This window comes from Triticum urartu, chromosome 2 (assembly GCF_003073215.2).
Source record: "Triticum urartu cultivar G1812 chromosome 2, Tu2.1, whole genome shotgun sequence".
Classification (NCBI taxonomy): Eukaryota; Viridiplantae; Streptophyta; class Magnoliopsida; order Poales; family Poaceae; genus Triticum; species Triticum urartu.
Genome location: NC_053023.1, coordinates 499,790,780 through 499,809,403, shown reverse-complemented (window position 1 = coordinate 499,809,403; position 18,624 = coordinate 499,790,780). Strand labels below are relative to the sequence as shown.

The following is an 18,624-nucleotide window of genomic DNA, read 5'->3' as shown; positions in this document are numbered from 1 at the left end:
GTTCAAAGAAAAAGCAGGCAAGAAACAGATAGCTAGGAGAAAGGGCCAGTTTGAGGTGCCTGCACCAAAGGACACAAGCAGGATGGGAACAATTACATGCAACAATTGTGGTCTACAAGGCCACAGATATACAAACTATGGGAAAGCTCTAAAACCTAGTCTTGAGATGAGAAAGAACTTACATCAGGTCATTCAAATATGTTGCATTCTTTGTTTAATTATTTTATGTCTGGTCTATTTACTAACCGAGTTAATTTTGTCATGCAGGAGAATAGAGAAATTTTTAGGGGTTCCTCTAGTGCTACACATCCACCTCCACAACCACCACCTCAACACCAAACTTCACAGATGCCATCATCATCTGCTCCACCTCCTAAAGCAATGAGGAACAGAAAAACAGCAGCAAGTAAGAGAGGTTCAACATCAACAGTTTCAGCAGGAGCAGTCAGGTCTTCACTAGCACCTGCAACAGGATCAGCGTCAACAAGAGCTCCAAGAGGATCAACATCAACAAGAACATTCAATGCACCAAGAACATCCACTGGAGAACCAGGGATATTGGCAGGCAAGAGGAAGAGGAAACCTCCTAGCAAGTTTGCATCCTATTTCAATGCTAGTGGAAACTATTGAAACTCTGTATCTAAGTTTGTGTGTATGGTACTAAGTTCGTGTTCTGCTACTAAATGTGTGTATGGTAGTAAGTTTGTGTTCTGCTACTTAGTTCGAGTGTATGGTACTAAGTTTGTGTTCTGCTACTAAATGTGTGTTGTGGTACTAGCCTGCTAAAATTCAGACATGTGAACTTGTGGACATGTTAATTTGTTTTATTTGTTGTACATTGCCATTTCTACAGTTCAGAAGTTACTGCCAAATTCATTTTAGAAAAAGAAATCTGCACAAAAAAAAGTCTGGCCTGGGGCTTGAACCCAAGACCTGTTGGTTGTAACCATGCGATCAATACCAATGGGCTAGTGTTGGTGATTTGTTTGACTAGCATCGGCCGAACTTATTATATGTTGTTAGCCACGTCCTCTGTTCAGCGTGCGTTGCGGCCGGCTGCGTGGTGAGCGTGTGTTGAGTAAAACCAACCGTTTCGGATTCTACGCCTTTAATACGTGTCCACCCACCACGCTCTCTTCTCACTCGCCCACTCGCCGCTCGCACCACCCACTCCACTTTCCCTTCTCTCTTGTCAAAATCGCCGCCGACAACCACCGCCACCGCCGTCGCCATGGACTGGCAACTGGCCATCGAAGCTCTCGCCGGGAACAACCAGGAGATGCGCGCGTAGTATAGGGAGATCGCACGCTGGTTCCCCAGTATGGCGATGATGAGTAACCATGCCCGCGGCCTCGTGAAGGTGATGACAGCTGCTGAAAAGCATCGCCCATTCCCTGCCGGCGCACCATCCCGCCGCCGTCCCTTCTGCTATGGGCGATGCGCGAGGTGCAGCGCTCCCCCGACCCCAGGCAGCGCGCCCGATGGTGGATGTACCGCTCATCCACCACGCCGCCGGCCGCCGAAGGACCACGTCACCGACGCCGTCCTCGCTCTCCCAGCTCCAATTAATAACGCCTACTAGGAGAGGCGCAATCCATGGGTCCTTGGGCCCTATGACGACTCTGACGCTTCTGACGACGAGTCCTCTGATGACGAGTCCAGTGACGATGATGAGGACCAGTCCTCTGACGACTCTGACGACGAGGTGGATGAGGTCGTCATCCTCTCCGACGACGAGCCTGAAGTGCAGCTGCTGGCTCCAGTCCTCGACACCGTGGAGGGAGACAGGAACCTCCCAATCCAAGTGGATGCGCTGCCGGAGGTCGTCGATCTCCCACACGGCGTCGTCGTGAAGCAAGAACAAGATGGCGGCGAGGAAGATGTGGAGGAGCCGGCGCCGGGTAAGAAGAAAAGGGCGGCCGTGACTGCGGTACGCCACTCCCAGCGCCTGAAGATGCTGAAGAAGGAGGAGTGAAGTGCTGCCTTCAGTTAGTTTAGTGCAAGAAAATCAGTTTCGTCAGTCCTGAACTTTCGTAAGTTCAGTAAGTTCCTAGGTTCAGTTTCGTCAGCACTATCTACTACTAGTTGCTATCTATGTCAGACTATGAATGGCAGTACTATCTATCTATGTCAGACTATGTATATATGTTACTTGCTACTTGCTACTTGCTACATATGTTAGTTACTTGTCAGACTATCTAAGCTACTTGCTATATATGTTACTTGCTGCTTTATACTTCCAACTATGTCACTACTGTCAGTTATCCACACATGATATATGCAGAGTAAAACAGACTCATCATAGATAAAACATTCTTACTTAATTAACTTAGCATGAGTACTCACTTAGCATAGTAGGTCTTAACATAAAAGTCATTACATCATAGAAAACCAACTAGTTCTTAAACCATAAGAGTACCTCCCTCCCTCATACCATTCTGAAAGCACATGAAACTTTCCCAAAATATACACCTAACATGCATGACATTCCAAGGCCAGCTATATATATAGGCCTACTAATTACTTAACCCACACACCAAGCACTTCACTCATTCATAATTGCATTGATCCTCTCCAGCTTATCTTTGCTGGCATGCCCAGCATTGACCAGATCAGCAATCAGATACTCCAGCTTCTTCTTCTCTTGCTTAAGTAGGTCCTTGTCCCCCTCCACTTCCTTCATGGCCTTCCTCATGTTCTGAATGATATCTACTTGACTTCGAAGAATGCACCTTTGCTCCTTGGCAAGCTTCGTCTTTTCCACACTTATCTCAATCTTTGCTTGATCCTCAAGTTGTTTCTTCTTTGCATTTAGATCATTGATTGCCTGACTGGTATAGTCCATGTCATGAGACATCTTGCCATCTTGATAGTCAAAAAGCTTGGATACATCTTCCACCAACTGGCTGTAGTTGTTTGACAGGAAATCAATTTCCTTCTGTAGCTTGGCCACCTCTTTCTCATGGGCTTGTTTGTCCTTCACCCTCCCCAAGTTCTGCTCATGGTACATGTCCCAAATCCTTGTTAGGCACCTTTGTAGAATCTCTGGCCAAGGACCATCCACCCACTCCACAACCCCACAGTTCACACCTACATCCTACAGAAGCAATTATTTATAATTAAGCACAAAGCACTTAGTAACAAACTTACTATAGATAACTAAAGTCATAAAGTCATTTCATTTAACTGAAACCCTTTGTTTAAATCAATATGCTCTCTGAATTATGCAAACATAATTCTTTCATAGTAAGCACACAACACCTGACTATATTCAATTAACAGCTATATTTAGCAATAGATATAAATTCATTTAACTCTGTTCTTTTTCAGTTAACAGCTATATTCAGTTAACACCTACCAAATACATTCAGTTCACAGTACACTAAAGATCTCTGCATGTAGGTGTTCTCAGGTTCAGTCATGTATTGAATTCAGTTAACTAAAGATCTACTTTCACATATAGCTTCCATATGTATGGCACTTTCAAGTTTCAGTTCTAAACTACAACACACATCTCTGCACATCACACATCTCTGCACCACATGCTGCACCACACATATCCAGCAGCAAAACACATCGCACATCTCCACCAACAAAACAAGTTAGCATGCAAGATTTAATACCTGCTGCACAGGAAAACCCAGGAATCGCCTCCCAGTCAAAGCACCTTCAAAAGCCACCATCTTCTTCGGCCTCTGATGATGCATCATGCACGTCGGCTCAGATTCAGTGTAAGAACCACAGAAAGATGGTTCCACCACACTGTCAGGGGTTTCCTGCAAAAGAAAGTTCGAATCAAACCAAAACCAACTTGGAATCTCCAATTTGGATGAACTAACCCTAACCCTAACTCTGTTCCACCATTATGCACTTACAAAGAGCTGAGGATCCATTGAAACCATGTTGATGTCCTCGTCCGAGCTCTCCTCGTCATTCCAGGATGGCATCCTCAACTTCTACCGGCAGCAATGGCCGTGGCGGCGACGGTGATAGGCTGACCTAGCTCAGAGCACCATGGAGAGGGAGAGGATGAGGACGAGTGAGAGCGAGCGAGGAGGAAGAGACTGAGCGAGTGGCTGAGCTCGCTCTCACTTATTGGCCCACCGACAACCGCCATTCGGACAACGGACGGGGCGTTAACGGCCGTCAGCGTGCGGCGGCCGTCCGTTGGCCAGCGTGGCTACTGATTTGCGGGCCCAGCCGGTCAGATTCGGGGTTAGCGCGGGCGAAGCGAGCGCTTTCGTGACTTGGTAGTTTTTTGCCACGGTTTAGTCCAAATTTGATAGTTTTTGGCACAAAATCGTAGAGTGGTAGTTTTTCGTCACGTTTCCGTCAATTGTGGTAGTTTTTGGTTAAATACTCACGGAAACACCACTCGTAACTGCAGGAAAGTGCACTCTGGATATGTTATTGAATGTTATTAGCCCGACGGATCGTGAAACTGCGCCGCAAATATTTTGGCATGGACAGATCCAAGGACAATCAACTGCAACTTGGTATAGATTTATTTATATAGCTGTTGCAACTTGTTTTTTTTAACAAATTGCGAATGTGTTGCAACTTGAAATTAATTATATGGCAACATAAACGATAAGGACTGCAGCGAATACTAGGAGAGGAAGGGAAAAGGAGGGTCATTATTCCCCATCGTTCCACTTTGAGTGCATCAGAATCAGCCATACAGCACAGCAAACCGGAGGGTGATTTGTCAAATGAGAGCTACCTGGGTCATCAGCAGCAGTCCTAGTGGGTAAAGCACCTGTTAGATGACTGATTAGTCGACAACAAAGCAATTCTGGCATAAAAGTTTAAGTTAAGTTATGGTGTGCAATGAAGCATCATCATTCATATAAACGATGATGAGTGCTGCTTCCTCCATGAAAATGTACGTTTCTTTCGCACGTTGCTGACAGTTACAAGCATAATGGCTTACTGTTTTCTGTTGTATCAAAGGCAGTTACATCTGAGATCTTGTGTGTATCTACTTTAGTAAAGCTACTAGACATAATTCAGAGTACCCTAACAATGAGGCACGAGGAGGGGTGTTTCATGAGTATTGGATCTGTTAGCAAATATCCGTGTCAAATACATAATAGCTTCAGTTGCTTCAGATGAGCCTAGACGTAGGATGACGAAGGATCAAATGTTTGGACCCGCGGCAGCTGGACTAGGGAATGTAGATGAGGCAATGCCCAAGATCATAAAACAGTGACAAGATTTTGGAGATAAAATTCAGGCAACAGCATTGACAGGCACCATGCGGCTCAGCAGGGTCAGCTCACTAGGATAATCAACGGCCTGTTAGTGCCCATGGGCGGTGTTTTTAATTTCTACTCGTGCTTATCTGCAAAGACCAAAGCTATCCTATGAGCTCCTCTTATGATGTCAAGAAAGTACGCACCAATGGCTCCGACTTCTCGTTTCTAATATACACATAAATTGTTTGCCACAAGGTCTGACCATTGTACCAGGCCTTCTTCAGTGATGAACTTGTAGACATCTACGTGTAAATCATGCGTTCCTTCCAAGCTGCCCCTAATTTAACCTTATCTTAAGTCACTTTGTGCTTTTCAGACCTGGTATATTTAACCATTCAAGTTACAAGAAGAGCACAATGCCTCAAACCTATAGGTTACCCATCAGGAGAAATGGCCTCCGTCCAGGTACGGCAAAAAGAACAAAAGGCAACCCATGACAAGAAAGGGAAATCGATGTAAAAAAGTATGGATGCTGATGAATGCTGCTCCAGATAACTTGCTGCGGAAAACGGAAAGAAAGCATGTGTCCCAACTTCCTGAATGCAGTTAGCCCTTGCCAACACATTCTTGCACCACATCAGGTCAGCAGATATATACTAGATACAAGGAATAGGGTCAAGTCAACCGTGTTATACTAGGCATAGCATGCATAAAGCCACAAAGTTTGAATAACTACTCCGCAGTTTACTTTAAATGCGTATTGGCATGTAACAGAGGTTTCTGAAAATATATAACTCGTCATCTTTGCTGCTGCAGCAAGGAGAGGCAGCCACACTAGGACAGCAATGAGAGAGGATATACCCAGATGGTGGGGGTTTTACAGTTCGGTGGCAGCGATTAGCAAAATCGATATGGTGAGTGTGGGATGACCGGAAGGGTGTGAGACAGAAGGGCATGTTGTTAGGATAAGGATACATTTGTTAGAAGTCTACTGAGACTGGAGAGTGTACTGCTAGAGGTATTTTAGGAAAATGGAGAGCGGGAAGACGAGGAAGCACACGGTACCCACCGAATATGTACCATGAAGTGGGTCTTTATACTTGTATGTAGATGAAGGTGAAACATACCACCTCCTGATGTGTCTTCAGCCAGCAATTTTTTGAAGCTGAATCTATGCATCTACGATTAAACTGCCTCAGTCATAAATCTGGAAACCCAGCCATACCTAGAGCACAGCCCCCGCCACCGCCGTAAGCATATATACAGCAGATCCTATTCAGCTAGTGTCCAGGAATAGTAAGAAAAATGTCAGGTGACAATGCTCTTTATGTGTCGCCTTCATTTGGTAAATTAATTAAATATAAGGCAAACATTCATCATAGATCTAATATAAGCTTTCACCATAGTAACATATATACAAATATTTTCCTATTATCCTTGCTTTGCTCCAGCAGACTTTGAATTCCGAAAACAAGACTTGAAACAGGAAATAAAAAAAGATAAAGAAACAGAAGAATTAAGACCATTGTTATCTAATCCACACCAACTATCGTAACAATAAAAGCTTAAATAGCCATAGAACATCAAAAGCGCATCATTTAAATAATCAGGTGTGACTAACAGTCAAAAGGAGAACAAAGCACAATAGGCTCAGAGCACTCTGTGGTGAAAGCTGGTCCACAGGTTATTTAAATATCACGTAGGCTAAGATGAGCATGAACCGATACAAACAGCAAAAAAACAAGCAATAGACTCCATCAGCAAATGGGATATGGATCACCTGAATTGAAGAGGCACTGACATATTAATATCCCTACTTTATGAGGCAGCATCTTATCACTTGCATGGTGAAAGAGCTTAGTTACCGTGAAAATTCAACTATTTTCATGCTGCCTCCAATCTTTTACTAGTTAGCTTATATTTCATAAATCTAAGGCCCATATCAGCTGTAAACTGAAAAACACCCGTGAAGGTAGTCTATTTAATGATATTTTGTGGACTCCCTGTCAGGGAAATCAGAAGCAGATGTTGCAGTTAGATGGTCCATCAGTCCAGGCGGTCGGTAGTATATCAGGAAAGCTTAGGGTTAGGATAAGAGTCCATACGTCAGAAGTCGAGTCAGTTTCCATGTCAGAGTCCAAGTCTTAGGGGTCAACTTAAGTAGCTCTATGCAAGAGCAGGCATTGGTTTTTTCTTTCACATGAAATAAGAAACACATCTTTCTTGCCTCTAGATGCACTCCAGCAACTGACAGAAATAGGTTGAATCCAGATATAAAGATAGATGCGGCATTTAGACGGCCAAGAGGTTCTGACCTTATCTAAGTATCTGACAGATAGAGATTACCCTTTTGCTGCTAGTGGTAGGCCATTTATGCATAAAAGTAGCATTCCTACTTATCACCTGTATCCACACCACAATCTGCCAGAACACGAATGTAAGAATAAACAAGTCTCAAGTTAGTGCTAGGATAAGTGCACTTTAGATAGTTAAGTGTTAATATAATATGTGCAAAGGATGTTTCTGGGTTAAGACTCTTCTGGATTATTATGAGTCATTGACCCATTCTTATGAGTCATTAACACCACAATCTGCCAGAACACGAATGTAGGATAAGTGCAAAGGATGTTTCTGTGTTAAGACTCTTCTGGATTCTTATGAGTCATGGACCCATTATTTCTCAAGAAAAACAAAAAATTGACAATATTGTCCTCAGTTAATCGACTCCAATTTTAACCATATGTTCGTCAGCACATGCTGAAAAAGGGTAAAATAACGATAAGCATTCTGTCTAATTCAAAATTATGGCTAGCTAATGAGTTGCTATACTTTGTAAAACAACACAAGCTATGTTACGAATATGGCATGCCGATACAGGACAAGATACCAGTAACTTCATTTGGATACATCATTTGCACAGAACTTTATTGGAAGAACAGATGAAGACAGACGATGAATACAACACATAAAGCTCAGCATGCTACCGTGCTAAGATCTGTCTCATAAAGACATAGAGCGAGGACTAAATTTAAATGAACAATAAAGGATGCACGATTGGAAGGTGGTAAATACGACACCAACCAATGTAAATACTCAAGTATCACTCACAGAGAGTGTCTCCTGACAAACTTATGACTTGTGCAGAGTACAAAGACAGTTCTCCTGGCCTACATCAGCTGCAATGCAAGGAGATTGGCATTTTCCTTCCTGGTACCAGGTTACCCGCTTCTCCACCAACTCATTTAAGAAAGTATCCAGCTTATCAACATTGACGCTGGGCATTACCACAACATGTGATATACCTCCCTCACAAGCAAGCTGCCACCGTCGCACAAACTCCTCGTCCTTTGGCCTCTCAAAAACTACTGTACTACTGAGCTCGTTAAGCATCGCACTAATTCCAGCATCCTTGAGCCGATCTTTCAGGTAATGTGCATTTCTCAAGCACTTCTGAACTTCCTTCTGAAAACCTCTATAACCTTTCCTGTTCAGGGTGTACCATAGGAAGATGGGAGCATGACCATTCCTGCTTCCCATGATTGTAGCATCTCGTGAAGCTAGATACTCAACATTGCTAGAAAGGGCATTTATGTGATTCAACCTTGTTATCTGGACACCACAGGGCATGGGACATCCAACAAACTTGTGACCAGACACGCTCACACTCCCAATGGGCTTCTTAAAGGATACCCTAGGTGCCTGATGATCAGCAACAAAGAAAATAAATCAAGGATAATGAAACAATGTGTCAAAAGAAGCAACCAATATGGCGTTAGGGGGCAAAGTAGAGGTACCTGCTTAACAAATGGCATCATCAGACCAAACAGAGCACCGTCACAGTGTATATAAAACCGATCCTTGAACCCACTTTTTTCAAGTGTTTCGATAACCAAGTCAAGATCATCAACTGCTCCCTTGACAGTTGTCCCTACATCAAGGAAGAGTTAGGTTTACAGCCCGATCATGAAGGTGCAGATTTGCAAGTGTAATAAAGAGTGTATGCAGCTCACCAATGTTGACATTAATAATAGCAGGTTTATCTTTGTTTTCAAGTAGCTTTCTTCCAAAATCTGCACAATCTATTTCTCCAGAGACAAGAGTATCCACTTTAACGCAATCCATCCTGTACATTCTCGCTGCTTTGAACACCGAGTAGTGTGAATCACGAGAGGCATACAAGATCCCATCAGGGAAAACTTCCCTTCTGTAAAACAGTTTGTAGATGTAAATAAGATTTCAGAAAGAAGGGCTATATCTCTGTATATAATATTGCGAGTACTGACCCGACAAGGATCCCATGCAGATTTCCTTCGGTGCCACAGTTCGTAATGTATCCCCAATATTCATCCTTTTCGAGGTCCCAAAGGCGAGCAAACCAATCCAACACACCCACTTCAAACTGCCTGGAGTGCACGCCATAGTTGCTCTCGATGAATGGGTCGCCCAGGTTGTTAATGGAGAAGTGCTGCAGCTGGGAGAGAGCACCGTACTCAAAGTCCAGATTGTATGGGTAGCCTACAAGCAAACGGATGAGAGTGTTCGTGAGAGTGGAAGCAGATCAGTTGCGTTGCACTCAACCAGATTCATCGATGAATTTGCACCTACAGGAACTCAATACACGTTTCACCTCCTCACCCAAAAAAGGTTAACGGGGAATATACTATTAGTAGTAATAAAATATCGGGGCTAGGATCACCGTGTCTCTACGCTACACAAACCGGAGCGGATCATTCTGCACTGCGTCGAAGGAACGAGCAGAGGAGGAAGGAAGGGGGGATTTACCGAGGTGGTGCTTGGTGCGCTCGACGAGGGAGCGGCGGTAGCGCGCGAGGACGCCGGCCATGGTGGCCTCGCGCTCGCCGGTGAACTCGTCGTCGGCGTCGGGCTCCTTGACCGCGAAGCAGGAGGCGTGCATGTTCCTCCCCAGCACGATCTCCCTCTCTCCCTCCACCACCTCCGGGGCCAGCTCCTCGGGCAGCGGCGCCGCGGCGGCCTTCTCGCGGAGCCCCGGGGCAGTTGGCGCCGCCACGCCATTCGCGATGGTGCCCGTCATGGCCGGCGTCGGGGGTGGTTGGAATGGGGGAGTGGGAGTGTGGATTGGAGAAGGCGGAGGAGGAGGAGGGGCCGAGATCCTGCGGAAATGCTGCGTCGGTTTTGATTTGGGATCTGGATGGAAATGGTTGGGTTGATTGAGTAGGCTGCCGCGTGCCTCGCGTCGCGGAAAAGAAAAGGCTTTGGTTGATTGGCCTGTCGCGATCGTGTGGCCCATGGCTCCTCCAAAGCCCAATCTCGTCTCTTCTTCCTCCATTCGGGCCTCGGAAGGGCCAACCGACGATACTCTACCCCACCACCCGATTCTCTGCGCCCAACAGGGCCCCATGCCGGCTCCCATCGCATTCCATTTTAGTCGAAGCTGCGCGAAACAGACTGCCGACTGGCCCCTAATTCTTGTGATGGCGAAGGTTTGCGGATGGTTTGGTCCTCGACTCCCTGTGATTATCTCTGGGCATTAGGGATTCGTTTGGAGAGATCGGGGGATACCATATTTTTAGGGTTTCTGGTCTGCAGTTTGGGCGCCGAATCACGCTAATCTTCTGTCTTATGCTTTTGCTTAGCGATTCATGCCCAGTTGGTACACAATAAGCCGACAGACTACTCATCAAATTCAGAAAGATACACCTTGTTGCATGCAGAGTTGACAGTGCTTGGGCAACAGATTCAGTTTATCCATCGCGTTTTCCAGTTTGTGCTTTCACCGGCAAAGTATCAGAATTTTGTTGTGAGTGCTTGTGGTTTGTGAACATGCTTTGGGTGAAATTTAGTAAAACACTTCTACGTCAGGTTACTATTTTGGGTGTGAGGGCAGTGGAAAGGGGAGGCTGAGGGACTCATCAAATTGACAGTGCTTATCACAATGTGTTAGGATAATAGCGCTATGCAAGAAGATGATGCAAATTCGTGACTTCTTTCAAGTTTTAACTTGATTCCTTCTGTGTCAAGCCTTTGTATCTACGTTTTTATGAGTAAAGTAATATTTGCCACAACCTATTGTGATGGCCTGGATTATTAGGGATGATAGACTACTCATATAAATAAAGAATTCCTTTTTTTTCGGGAGCCCATTCGGACAGAACTCCAAAGTTAAGCGTGCTTAGCTTGGAGTAGTGTCAGGATGGGTGACCGACCGGGAAGTTTCTCCCGGGTGCGCACGAGTGAGGACAAAGTGCGCAGAAAAGACTAGTATTGATCTATGGGGCCAGTCTAAATCCCGCCAGGAGTAACGACCACCGACGGGTGTGTCCGGTGCGTTACACCTATGTACTCAGGTTAGTTATGGACGCGGACGAAGAGCTCTCGGCGACGCACCTCCCTGAAATCCACACGTACGTTTTAGTCTTGGGATGGATGCTATTTAATGCAATTCAACTTTGCTTTGAACCTATACGGATAGATACTCACTGGTATACAGCAGATGAACATTGAATCACATTTATTAGGCACCCACGACTCCGCTGTGGATATGGGAGCTTGCTCGGCTGGAGCAGAGTAGAGCACGTTCATGGCAGTCCAGCGGGACCTGGTCAAGGACACTGGCAACGAGCATGAAGCCCATGACCACGCCCTGGGTGAGCATGGCGTGTACTGTTGCCGAGGCGAAGCATGACCAGGCCAAGCTTGACGGCGACGAGAAAGATTAGATGCAGACACGCAGCTGGAGAAAAGCAGCCTCGGTCTAGGAAGTTGTGCCGGCTGCGATGGCACCACTGGCCACGGGAACACAGACCATGGAGTTGCCGTCCAACGGTCCAAGGCAGACGCGGTGGACAAAACGCGGCAAGCACAGACGACGGCTGCCTATATTTTGGCTTTCTTCTCACACGACGTTGTTGGCCGCCAGCCACCAGAATTCATAACTTGGTTGCGGCAGCCATGACGGTCGTGGGTGTCGCAGGACACGGCAAGCTCGGACGATGACCAGGGCAAACATAGTTTTTCTAGTTCATCCTAGCTTTGCTCCACTTAGCAAGCAGAAGACTGGGAAACAAGGTGCATGGGCTTTAGAAGAGGATCGTGGGGAAGGATTGATGGGGAAGAATGAGTGTCCAAAGAAAGAAGGGTCATATGTGGAGAAGAGAGAGGTGGGGCTCGTGCGCATTGAATAGACTGTTGGCCCTTGGTGGTTGGGCGCTGGTTGTTGAGGTCAGACGTGGGTGTACTATCTGACAATGTCAGTGCAGAAAAAAGCCTAGATACAAAGCATTCATGTGAGAGATACATGTCAAATAAACTCCTAATACGTACGGCCTAATATAGGAGATGTGAATCCCGAGGCCAGTGAATGGGTCAGATTCCGGTGGGTGTAGTCGCTCGGTGCTCCTAGGCACTTTCGGGTTAGTTATATGTTATTGTCATCAACTATTTTCTGCAGAATGTAGTATCTCATTATTTAAGCTCATAAGGTTCGAGTACCGTTTTAAGGGCCTTATTTGTCTTTTGACTGATTATTTTCTGTTAAAGACATATATTTTTTGTGCAGAGTTAGCCTTCACCTTGGGAATTATCTGTTGGTGCAATCGGCCAACAGGTGAGCTCAGACACGTTGCATTTTTCCTGGCTATTCTGATGTATTCTCTTATGCGATCACCAATGAGTGGTTGTCCAGATTTTGTAATCGCAATATGGATGATCTGTTTTTACCAGAGATAGTCCTTTTAACAAGGCCGAACTTTTTGAACTCTAGTTGTATACAGTATTGTTGCTATTTAAGCTGGGGTTGTAACAGTTTTTTTTGTGGGGTGGGGGTGGGGGGGGGGGGGTACGAACGTGGTAGTTAGGCCCACCTAACCCCTAGACATTCACGAGGCTGTGGCTTACATAGCCCAACCTCAAAATGCAAACCCCGGGCCCCCCGAAGGAAGGGCCATTTCCAAATGTAAAACTAATAAATAAACTATATTTGGCATTAAATAATGCTACATTGTATCTACATTTTATATAAAATCCCAAAAAGGCAAAAACAACATCTTCTGATCTTTCCTCGGGCTGAAAAGTGAGGCCCGAGCCTGGTCCGAACGCCGGGCTTCTGGCTGGTCTAATCATGCTTGGGTTTGCCCCCCACCCCATGTACAAGTTCAATATGTAAACCTCAATAATCATTAATAAGCTAAGAGGTATATAAGCGTATGTTCTGAGACAAAATAAGGAAATCGGTATGGGGCATGTCAAGGCTTATAGTATAGCACACTCATCTGCTGACAAACAAACAATTATTTTCCAGACATAAAAAATAAGGAAAGCATTAGAACAATTACATGGCTTCATAGGAAATACACACTTTATTCAATAACTTTCTCTTTGGAACCTGGAAAACGAAGTATTACAAAAGGCAAGCACCCTCCAAACGATCCGGTAACTTGCACAAAAGTTGATGACCTCAAACTTACTTATTAGGAAATTAAGAGTTTATCTTGTCTCCACCACTACATGGTGGAGATCTCCTGTTTGGATGTAGCTTAATTAGGAGCGCGTGGAGGAACACCTTGATATCAAGGCTTGGGAGCTCGCTTATTCACATGGTGTGCCCGCTTCATAGTAAGATGGCGATGATGCTACTATCGAATACCGTGATTATGTCGACAACGGGGATTTTCTAGGGGGCTTTGGCTGTGGAGGTGTGTTAACATGACGAGTCAGGGGAGATGGATACTTATATGCTTGAGGTGCCAAAATATGCGGCGGATAACGGGATGGAGGAGATGGTGGCAAGTGGTTGGCTGGGGGCGGTAAGTGTGGCGGTGGTGCATAGTGAGATAGAGCAGGTGGTAGCCTGTGATGAGTAGGGGATGGAAAGTGAGGTGATGGTGTGTAGTGAGTTGGGGGTGGTGGTGAGTGGTGAGTAGGGGATGGCAAGTGAGGAGGTAGTGCTTGGTGACATGGTGGTGGTGCGAGATGAGCAGGGGACGGTAAGTGAGGTGGTGGTGTGTGTTTTGCCGGAGGTGGTGGCGTGGATGAAAAGTGAGGCGGTGGTGCATAGTAAGTTGGGGATGGTGGTGAGTGGTGAGGAGGGAATGGAAAGTGAGGGTGTGGCGCATAGTGAGATGGAGGCGGTGGTGGTTGTTGAGACATAGGTGGCGGTGGGGGCGTTGAATGATGCGGTGGTGTGCGTCGAGTCGGAGGTGGCGGTGGGGACGTTGAGTGATGCGGTGGTGCGTGTTGAGCCGGAGGTGGCGGTGGGGGCGGTAAGTGAGGCGGTGGTGCGTGTTGAGCCGGAGGTGGCGGCGGGGACGGTAAGTGAGGCGGTGGTGTGTGTTGAGCCGTAGGTGGCGGTGGAGACTGTAAGTTAGGCGGTGGTGTATGTTGAGCCGAAGGTGGCGGTGGGGATGGTAAGTTAGGCGGTGGTGTGTGTTGAGATGTAGGTGGCGGTGGAGACCGTATGTGAGGCGGTGGTGTGTGTTGAGCCGTAGGTGGCGGTGGGGACGGTAAGTGAGGCGGTGGTGTGTGTTGAGCCGTAGGTGGCGGTGGGGACGGTAAGTGAGACGGTGGTTGGTGTTGAGCCGTAGGCGGTGGTGGAGACTGTAAGTGAGGCGGTGGTGCGTGTTGAGCCGGAGGTGGCGGTGGGGACTGTAAGTGAGGTGGTGGTATGTGTTGCGCCGAAGGTGGCGGTGGAGATGATAAGTGAGATGGTGGTGCGTGTTGAGCCGGAGGTGGCGATGGGGATGGCAGGTGATGAGGCGGTGTGTAGTGAGTTGGGGGCGGTGCTGAGTTGTGCGCAGGGGATGGCAAGTAAGGAGGTAGTGCCGGGTGACATGAAGGTGGTGGCGCGTGATGAGCAGGAGATGGTAAGTGAGGTGATGGTGTATGTTGTGTCGGAGGTGGTGGTGTGTGCTGAGATAGGGGTGGTGGTAAGTAGTGAGTAGGGGATGGCAAGTGAGCATGAGGTGGTGGCGTGTGATTATCAGGGTGCGATAAGTGAGGTGGCGGCGGGTGATGAGCTGGTAGAGCTTTCTGTTGCTGCTGATGGCCGCGGTGACCATGGCGCTGTTGTCCCAACGCGTTGTGGTACGTCGGTGGCTTGGCCGGCGATAACTCATCGTGGCGGTGCTTCCCATGCTCAGTTGCGTTGTGCGTCGTCGTTGGTGCCTCGGCATATGCAACCGTGCTCTGAGCTAGTGCGGCAACCGGTAGCGAGGTGTTGTGGGAAGCACCATCAGCATAGGGAGCAGGAACGGCAACGAGTGAGGAGACGTGGTGCGGTAAGGAGGCACCGCAGTAGGACAGCAGCGTCGCTGCAAGAGTAAGGAGAAGGGCCATGCCCTTCATGTTCTTGTTGGTGGCCATCTTGATCTACTTCTATCTTGGTTTGCTTCTGGTGCTCCCCCATTTGGCGCCTTATATAGTGGAAGGCATTTGAACCGGAGGTCTGGCTTGTTGGCTCGTTGTCACCACTTACAAATCCATTATCTTGGTGCTTGACTTGGACCTTCTGTAGAAAGAATGTGGGAGCGCCGGCTGGGCCGTATTGCACGGGCTCCGATATCCATGTTGCTGGACCTCAAAGTTGGAAGGCACTTCAGAAATTTCTAACTCAATTGCATATAGCAAATTAGCAATGGCTTGATTATATTTTTGGCATGTACTAGTAGCAATTAGTAAGGGTGTTGTAGTGAGAATTAGTTTGTGATATGAGAATATGTCTACTCTGTGACGCATGTTTAACCGTCACCTGAAATCAGACCTCTGAACATCATATTAGAACCTTAACTGGTACTGGCAATATTTCTCTTTCAGCTGTGCATCTGTACCCAAATATGTATGCCCTCCTCCTAACGTCAAGTAGTGATGTCGACTCAACCTTTCTCTGCTCCATTTGGCTCGTGGTGGAAGTCACGGATCGGAGCTATCGGAGCAGACCGTCGTAGAAAATCCAGTGGAGTAGCTAGTAGCTGTTTCAGTGTTTAGCAATCGCTTTGTGTTGCACTTATCTTAGGATTGCTCTTAGCAAGTGCTCATACAGATATTATTTAAACTCTATATTCTTTTAACGAGTGGACATCATTCCTGCAATCGATACTGGCATTCTAATGGGCTTGGACCTTAAGGACTGCTTAGTTTTTGTGGCTGTGTTCTGCAGAGTAAGGTTCCACTTGGCAGGTCTTTGGACTGAAGAATTTTCCGGATGCGGAACAGCATGAGGCCATTGCCAGTAGTTCGGGCATAAATCTGAATTTGAGTGCTGAAATTCTGCCAATATTTTTGGAAACGTGGCGCATGCACGCACAAACTCACACTTGGAACATGATCATCAAAACAGTTTATGTAGTAATACCTCAGGTATTGGTTATATCTCCGACTTGTTTCGTGGCAGACTAATGAAGTTGCAGACAATCGTTTTCAAAAAAAAAAGTTGCAGACAACATTTACATTTTCGCAGTTGTAACTATTTGTTTGTTCATTGTCTTGAGTGGCACTCTGGTCGTGTGAACTTGCTGAATATTGTAGGTTGGCTGGAAAAATCTTGCTAGCCTTTTTTTCCACGGAGGAAGCACACAACCGATGCTGTTTTGGTCCAAGGTAAGGGGAATAAATAGAACTTTGCAACCTTCGAAATCCACCGAGGTTAAAAAGTATAATTCTGCATTTTTAGTGGCTGTGCTTTTTTTTTGATCTGATTTAGTGGCTGTGCTTCTAGTCATGTGAGCTGTCGTACATGCCGGGTTAAGGTTAGGCCCAACCGGACAAACCCTCATGAAACGCATTGTCTGATGGTTTGGTCAACCGAGAAAGGCGGTGACCTACTGACCTTAGTGGTGCTTTAGATAGATCCGGTCTTCACACGACAGTGAGATTTGTATCATTTTTCCAAGCCTGGCATGCATGAGGATGTGTGTGAGCTAGGCCATGTGTCCTTTTAGAGCATTTACAGACGGACTTGATAAATTCGACACCTTAAACACCTGTGGACGCGCGCTGCGTCCGGGGGCACCGACAGGGCATGCCTCAAATTTCTACGGTTGCAGCCGGACATCTCATACTAGATTCTCAAATCCATATAAGGCCAACTCCACCGCGCGACTCCAAACGGACGTTTGCTTTGTCCGGATTCGGTCCGTTTGGGTAGGGCAATGGGTCGTGTGCGGGCTTGTCCTGGGATGCGGTGGTCGTGCGCCCAGCGCGCGGCTACATCCTTTGGCCCCATTCGGTCCGCCACGGCAAAAAATACCCATATATTCATATCAAAACAAGTTTGCACGTCCAAATATTAATTGTCTGAAAATAAAAATAGTTTTACAACCCAACCAAATTGTCTCTAATAAAATAGTTTTACAACCAAATCGAAATTGTTTTGAATGAACATAATGAACCAATACATCTATTGGTTGCCAATGTGACTTCACACGTGCTCAATCAAGTCATTTTGAAGATCCAAATGAATGTGCCAATCACGCAGTTCACGATGGAATTGGACAAACTGTTCAAACGTGGCCGGTTCTTGGTGCAGGGGCTCAACATTTTCGCCTTGATAATTAAATCCTTGGTCGAGGATCCTGTCACCACACAAGCAATCATCACCTCCCGAAGCTTCCCTTCATCCCATGACAGTGCAGGGTTTCGGACGATGCCCCGTCGGGATTGAAGCACACCAAAAGCACGTTTCACATCCTTTCTAGCACTCTCTTGCATTTGAGCAAATCTCTTTCTCTTCTCACCTTGGGGGTTCGAGATTGTCTTCACAAAAGTTGACCACTGAGGATATATACCATCAGCTAGGTAGTATCCGTTGTTGTACTGGTGGTTGTTGATCTCAAAGTTGACAGGTGGGGAGTGGCCTTCTGCAAGCCTTGCGAAGACTGGAGAACGCTGCAGCACGTTGATATCATTGTGAGAACCTGCCATGCCGAAGAAAGAATGCCATATCCAAAGATCCTGCGAAGCTACCGCTTCTAATATGACAGTGCACGCTTTGACATGCCCCTTGTACTGGCCCTGACAAGCAAATGGACAGTTCTTCCACTTCCAGTGCATACAATCTATGCTGCCAAGCATGCCTGGAAAGCCTCTAGCTGCGTTGGTCGCTAACAATCTCTCTGTATCAGCGGCAGTTGGCTCCCTCAAGTACTCAGGGCCAAACGCTGCCACCACGGCCTGGCAGAACTTGTACAGTGACATCAGACATGTGGTCTCACTCATACGCACATACTCATCCACCAGATCGCCTGGAATTCCATATGCAAGCATGCGGATGGCCGCGGTGCATTTCTGGTAAGAGGAGAATCCAAGCTTGCCAAGGCATCCGTCTTGCACTCGAAGTATGGGTCATGAGCAACCACTCCCTCTCGGATACGATTGAACAGATGCCTTGCCATATGAAAACGGCGACGAAATTTATCCGGCTTGAAGAGCAGGGTGTTCGCAAAGTAATCGGCAT

The 18,624-nt window shown here is 46.6% G+C and overlaps 3 protein-coding genes across 3 annotated transcripts; all 3 read right to left on the bottom strand.

Moving 5' to 3' along the window:
- Positions 1–2,348: 2,348 nt before the first annotated feature.
- Positions 2,349–7,944, bottom strand: LOC125538211. Its single transcript, XM_048701490.1, has 4 exons — positions 7,514–7,944; positions 3,876–4,759; positions 3,624–3,776; positions 2,349–3,097 (listed from the first exon to the last, which is right to left on the bottom strand). Exons 2-4 carry the CDS (start codon positions 3,945–3,947, stop codon positions 2,546–2,548), a joined length of 777 nt encoding a protein of 258 aa, XP_048557447.1. The 5' UTR covers positions 3,948–4,759; positions 7,514–7,944; the 3' UTR covers positions 2,349–2,545.
- A 148-nt stretch (positions 7,945–8,092) lies between these two features.
- LOC125538210 (serine decarboxylase 1) lies at positions 8,093–10,394 on the bottom strand. The gene is made up of 5 exons (XM_048701489.1): positions 9,981–10,394; positions 9,482–9,713; positions 9,209–9,402; positions 8,993–9,126; positions 8,093–8,897 (listed from the first exon to the last, which is right to left on the bottom strand). The coding sequence occupies exons 1-5, from the start codon at positions 10,249–10,251 to the stop codon at positions 8,328–8,330; spliced, it is 1,401 nt and encodes a 466-aa protein (XP_048557446.1). The 5' UTR covers positions 10,252–10,394; the 3' UTR covers positions 8,093–8,327.
- Positions 10,395–13,515: 3,121 nt separating this feature from the next.
- Positions 13,516–15,548, bottom strand: LOC125538209 (extensin-1-like). The gene has a single exon (XM_048701488.1). The coding sequence runs from the start codon at positions 15,534–15,536 to the stop codon at positions 13,827–13,829; it is 1,710 nt and encodes a 569-aa protein (XP_048557445.1). The 5' UTR covers positions 15,537–15,548; the 3' UTR covers positions 13,516–13,826.
- Between the last annotated feature and the right edge of the window lie 3,076 nt (positions 15,549–18,624).

Bases quoted from the DNA above. Each gene is read 5' to 3' on its own strand.
- LOC125538210 (XM_048701489.1), bottom strand. From the start codon at position 10,251: ATGACGGGCACCATCGCGAATGGCGTGGCGGCGCCAACTGCCCCGGGG. The intron at 9,127-9,208 runs GTGAGCTGCATA...TCCTTGATGTAG, and splicing joins TATTATTAATGTCAACATTG to GGACAACTGTCAAGGGAGCA. The intron at 8,898-8,992 runs GTACCTCTACTT...GCTGATCATCAG, and splicing joins TGATGCCATTTGTTAAGCAG to GCACCTAGGGTATCCTTTAA.
- LOC125538211 (XM_048701490.1), bottom strand. From the start codon at position 3,947: ATGCCATCCTGGAATGACGAGGAGAGCTCGGACGAGGACATCAACATG. The intron at 3,777-3,875 runs GTAAGTGCATAA...TTTCTTTTGCAG, and splicing joins CAATGGATCCTCAGCTCTTT to GAAACCCCTGACAGTGTGGT. The intron at 3,098-3,623 runs GTATTAAATCTT...TTGCTTCTGTAG, and splicing joins TGGGTTTTCCTGTGCAGCAG to GATGTAGGTGTGAACTGTGG.
- LOC125538209 (XM_048701488.1), bottom strand. From the start codon at position 15,536: ATGGCCACCAACAAGAACATGAAGGGCATGGCCCTTCTCCTTACTCTT.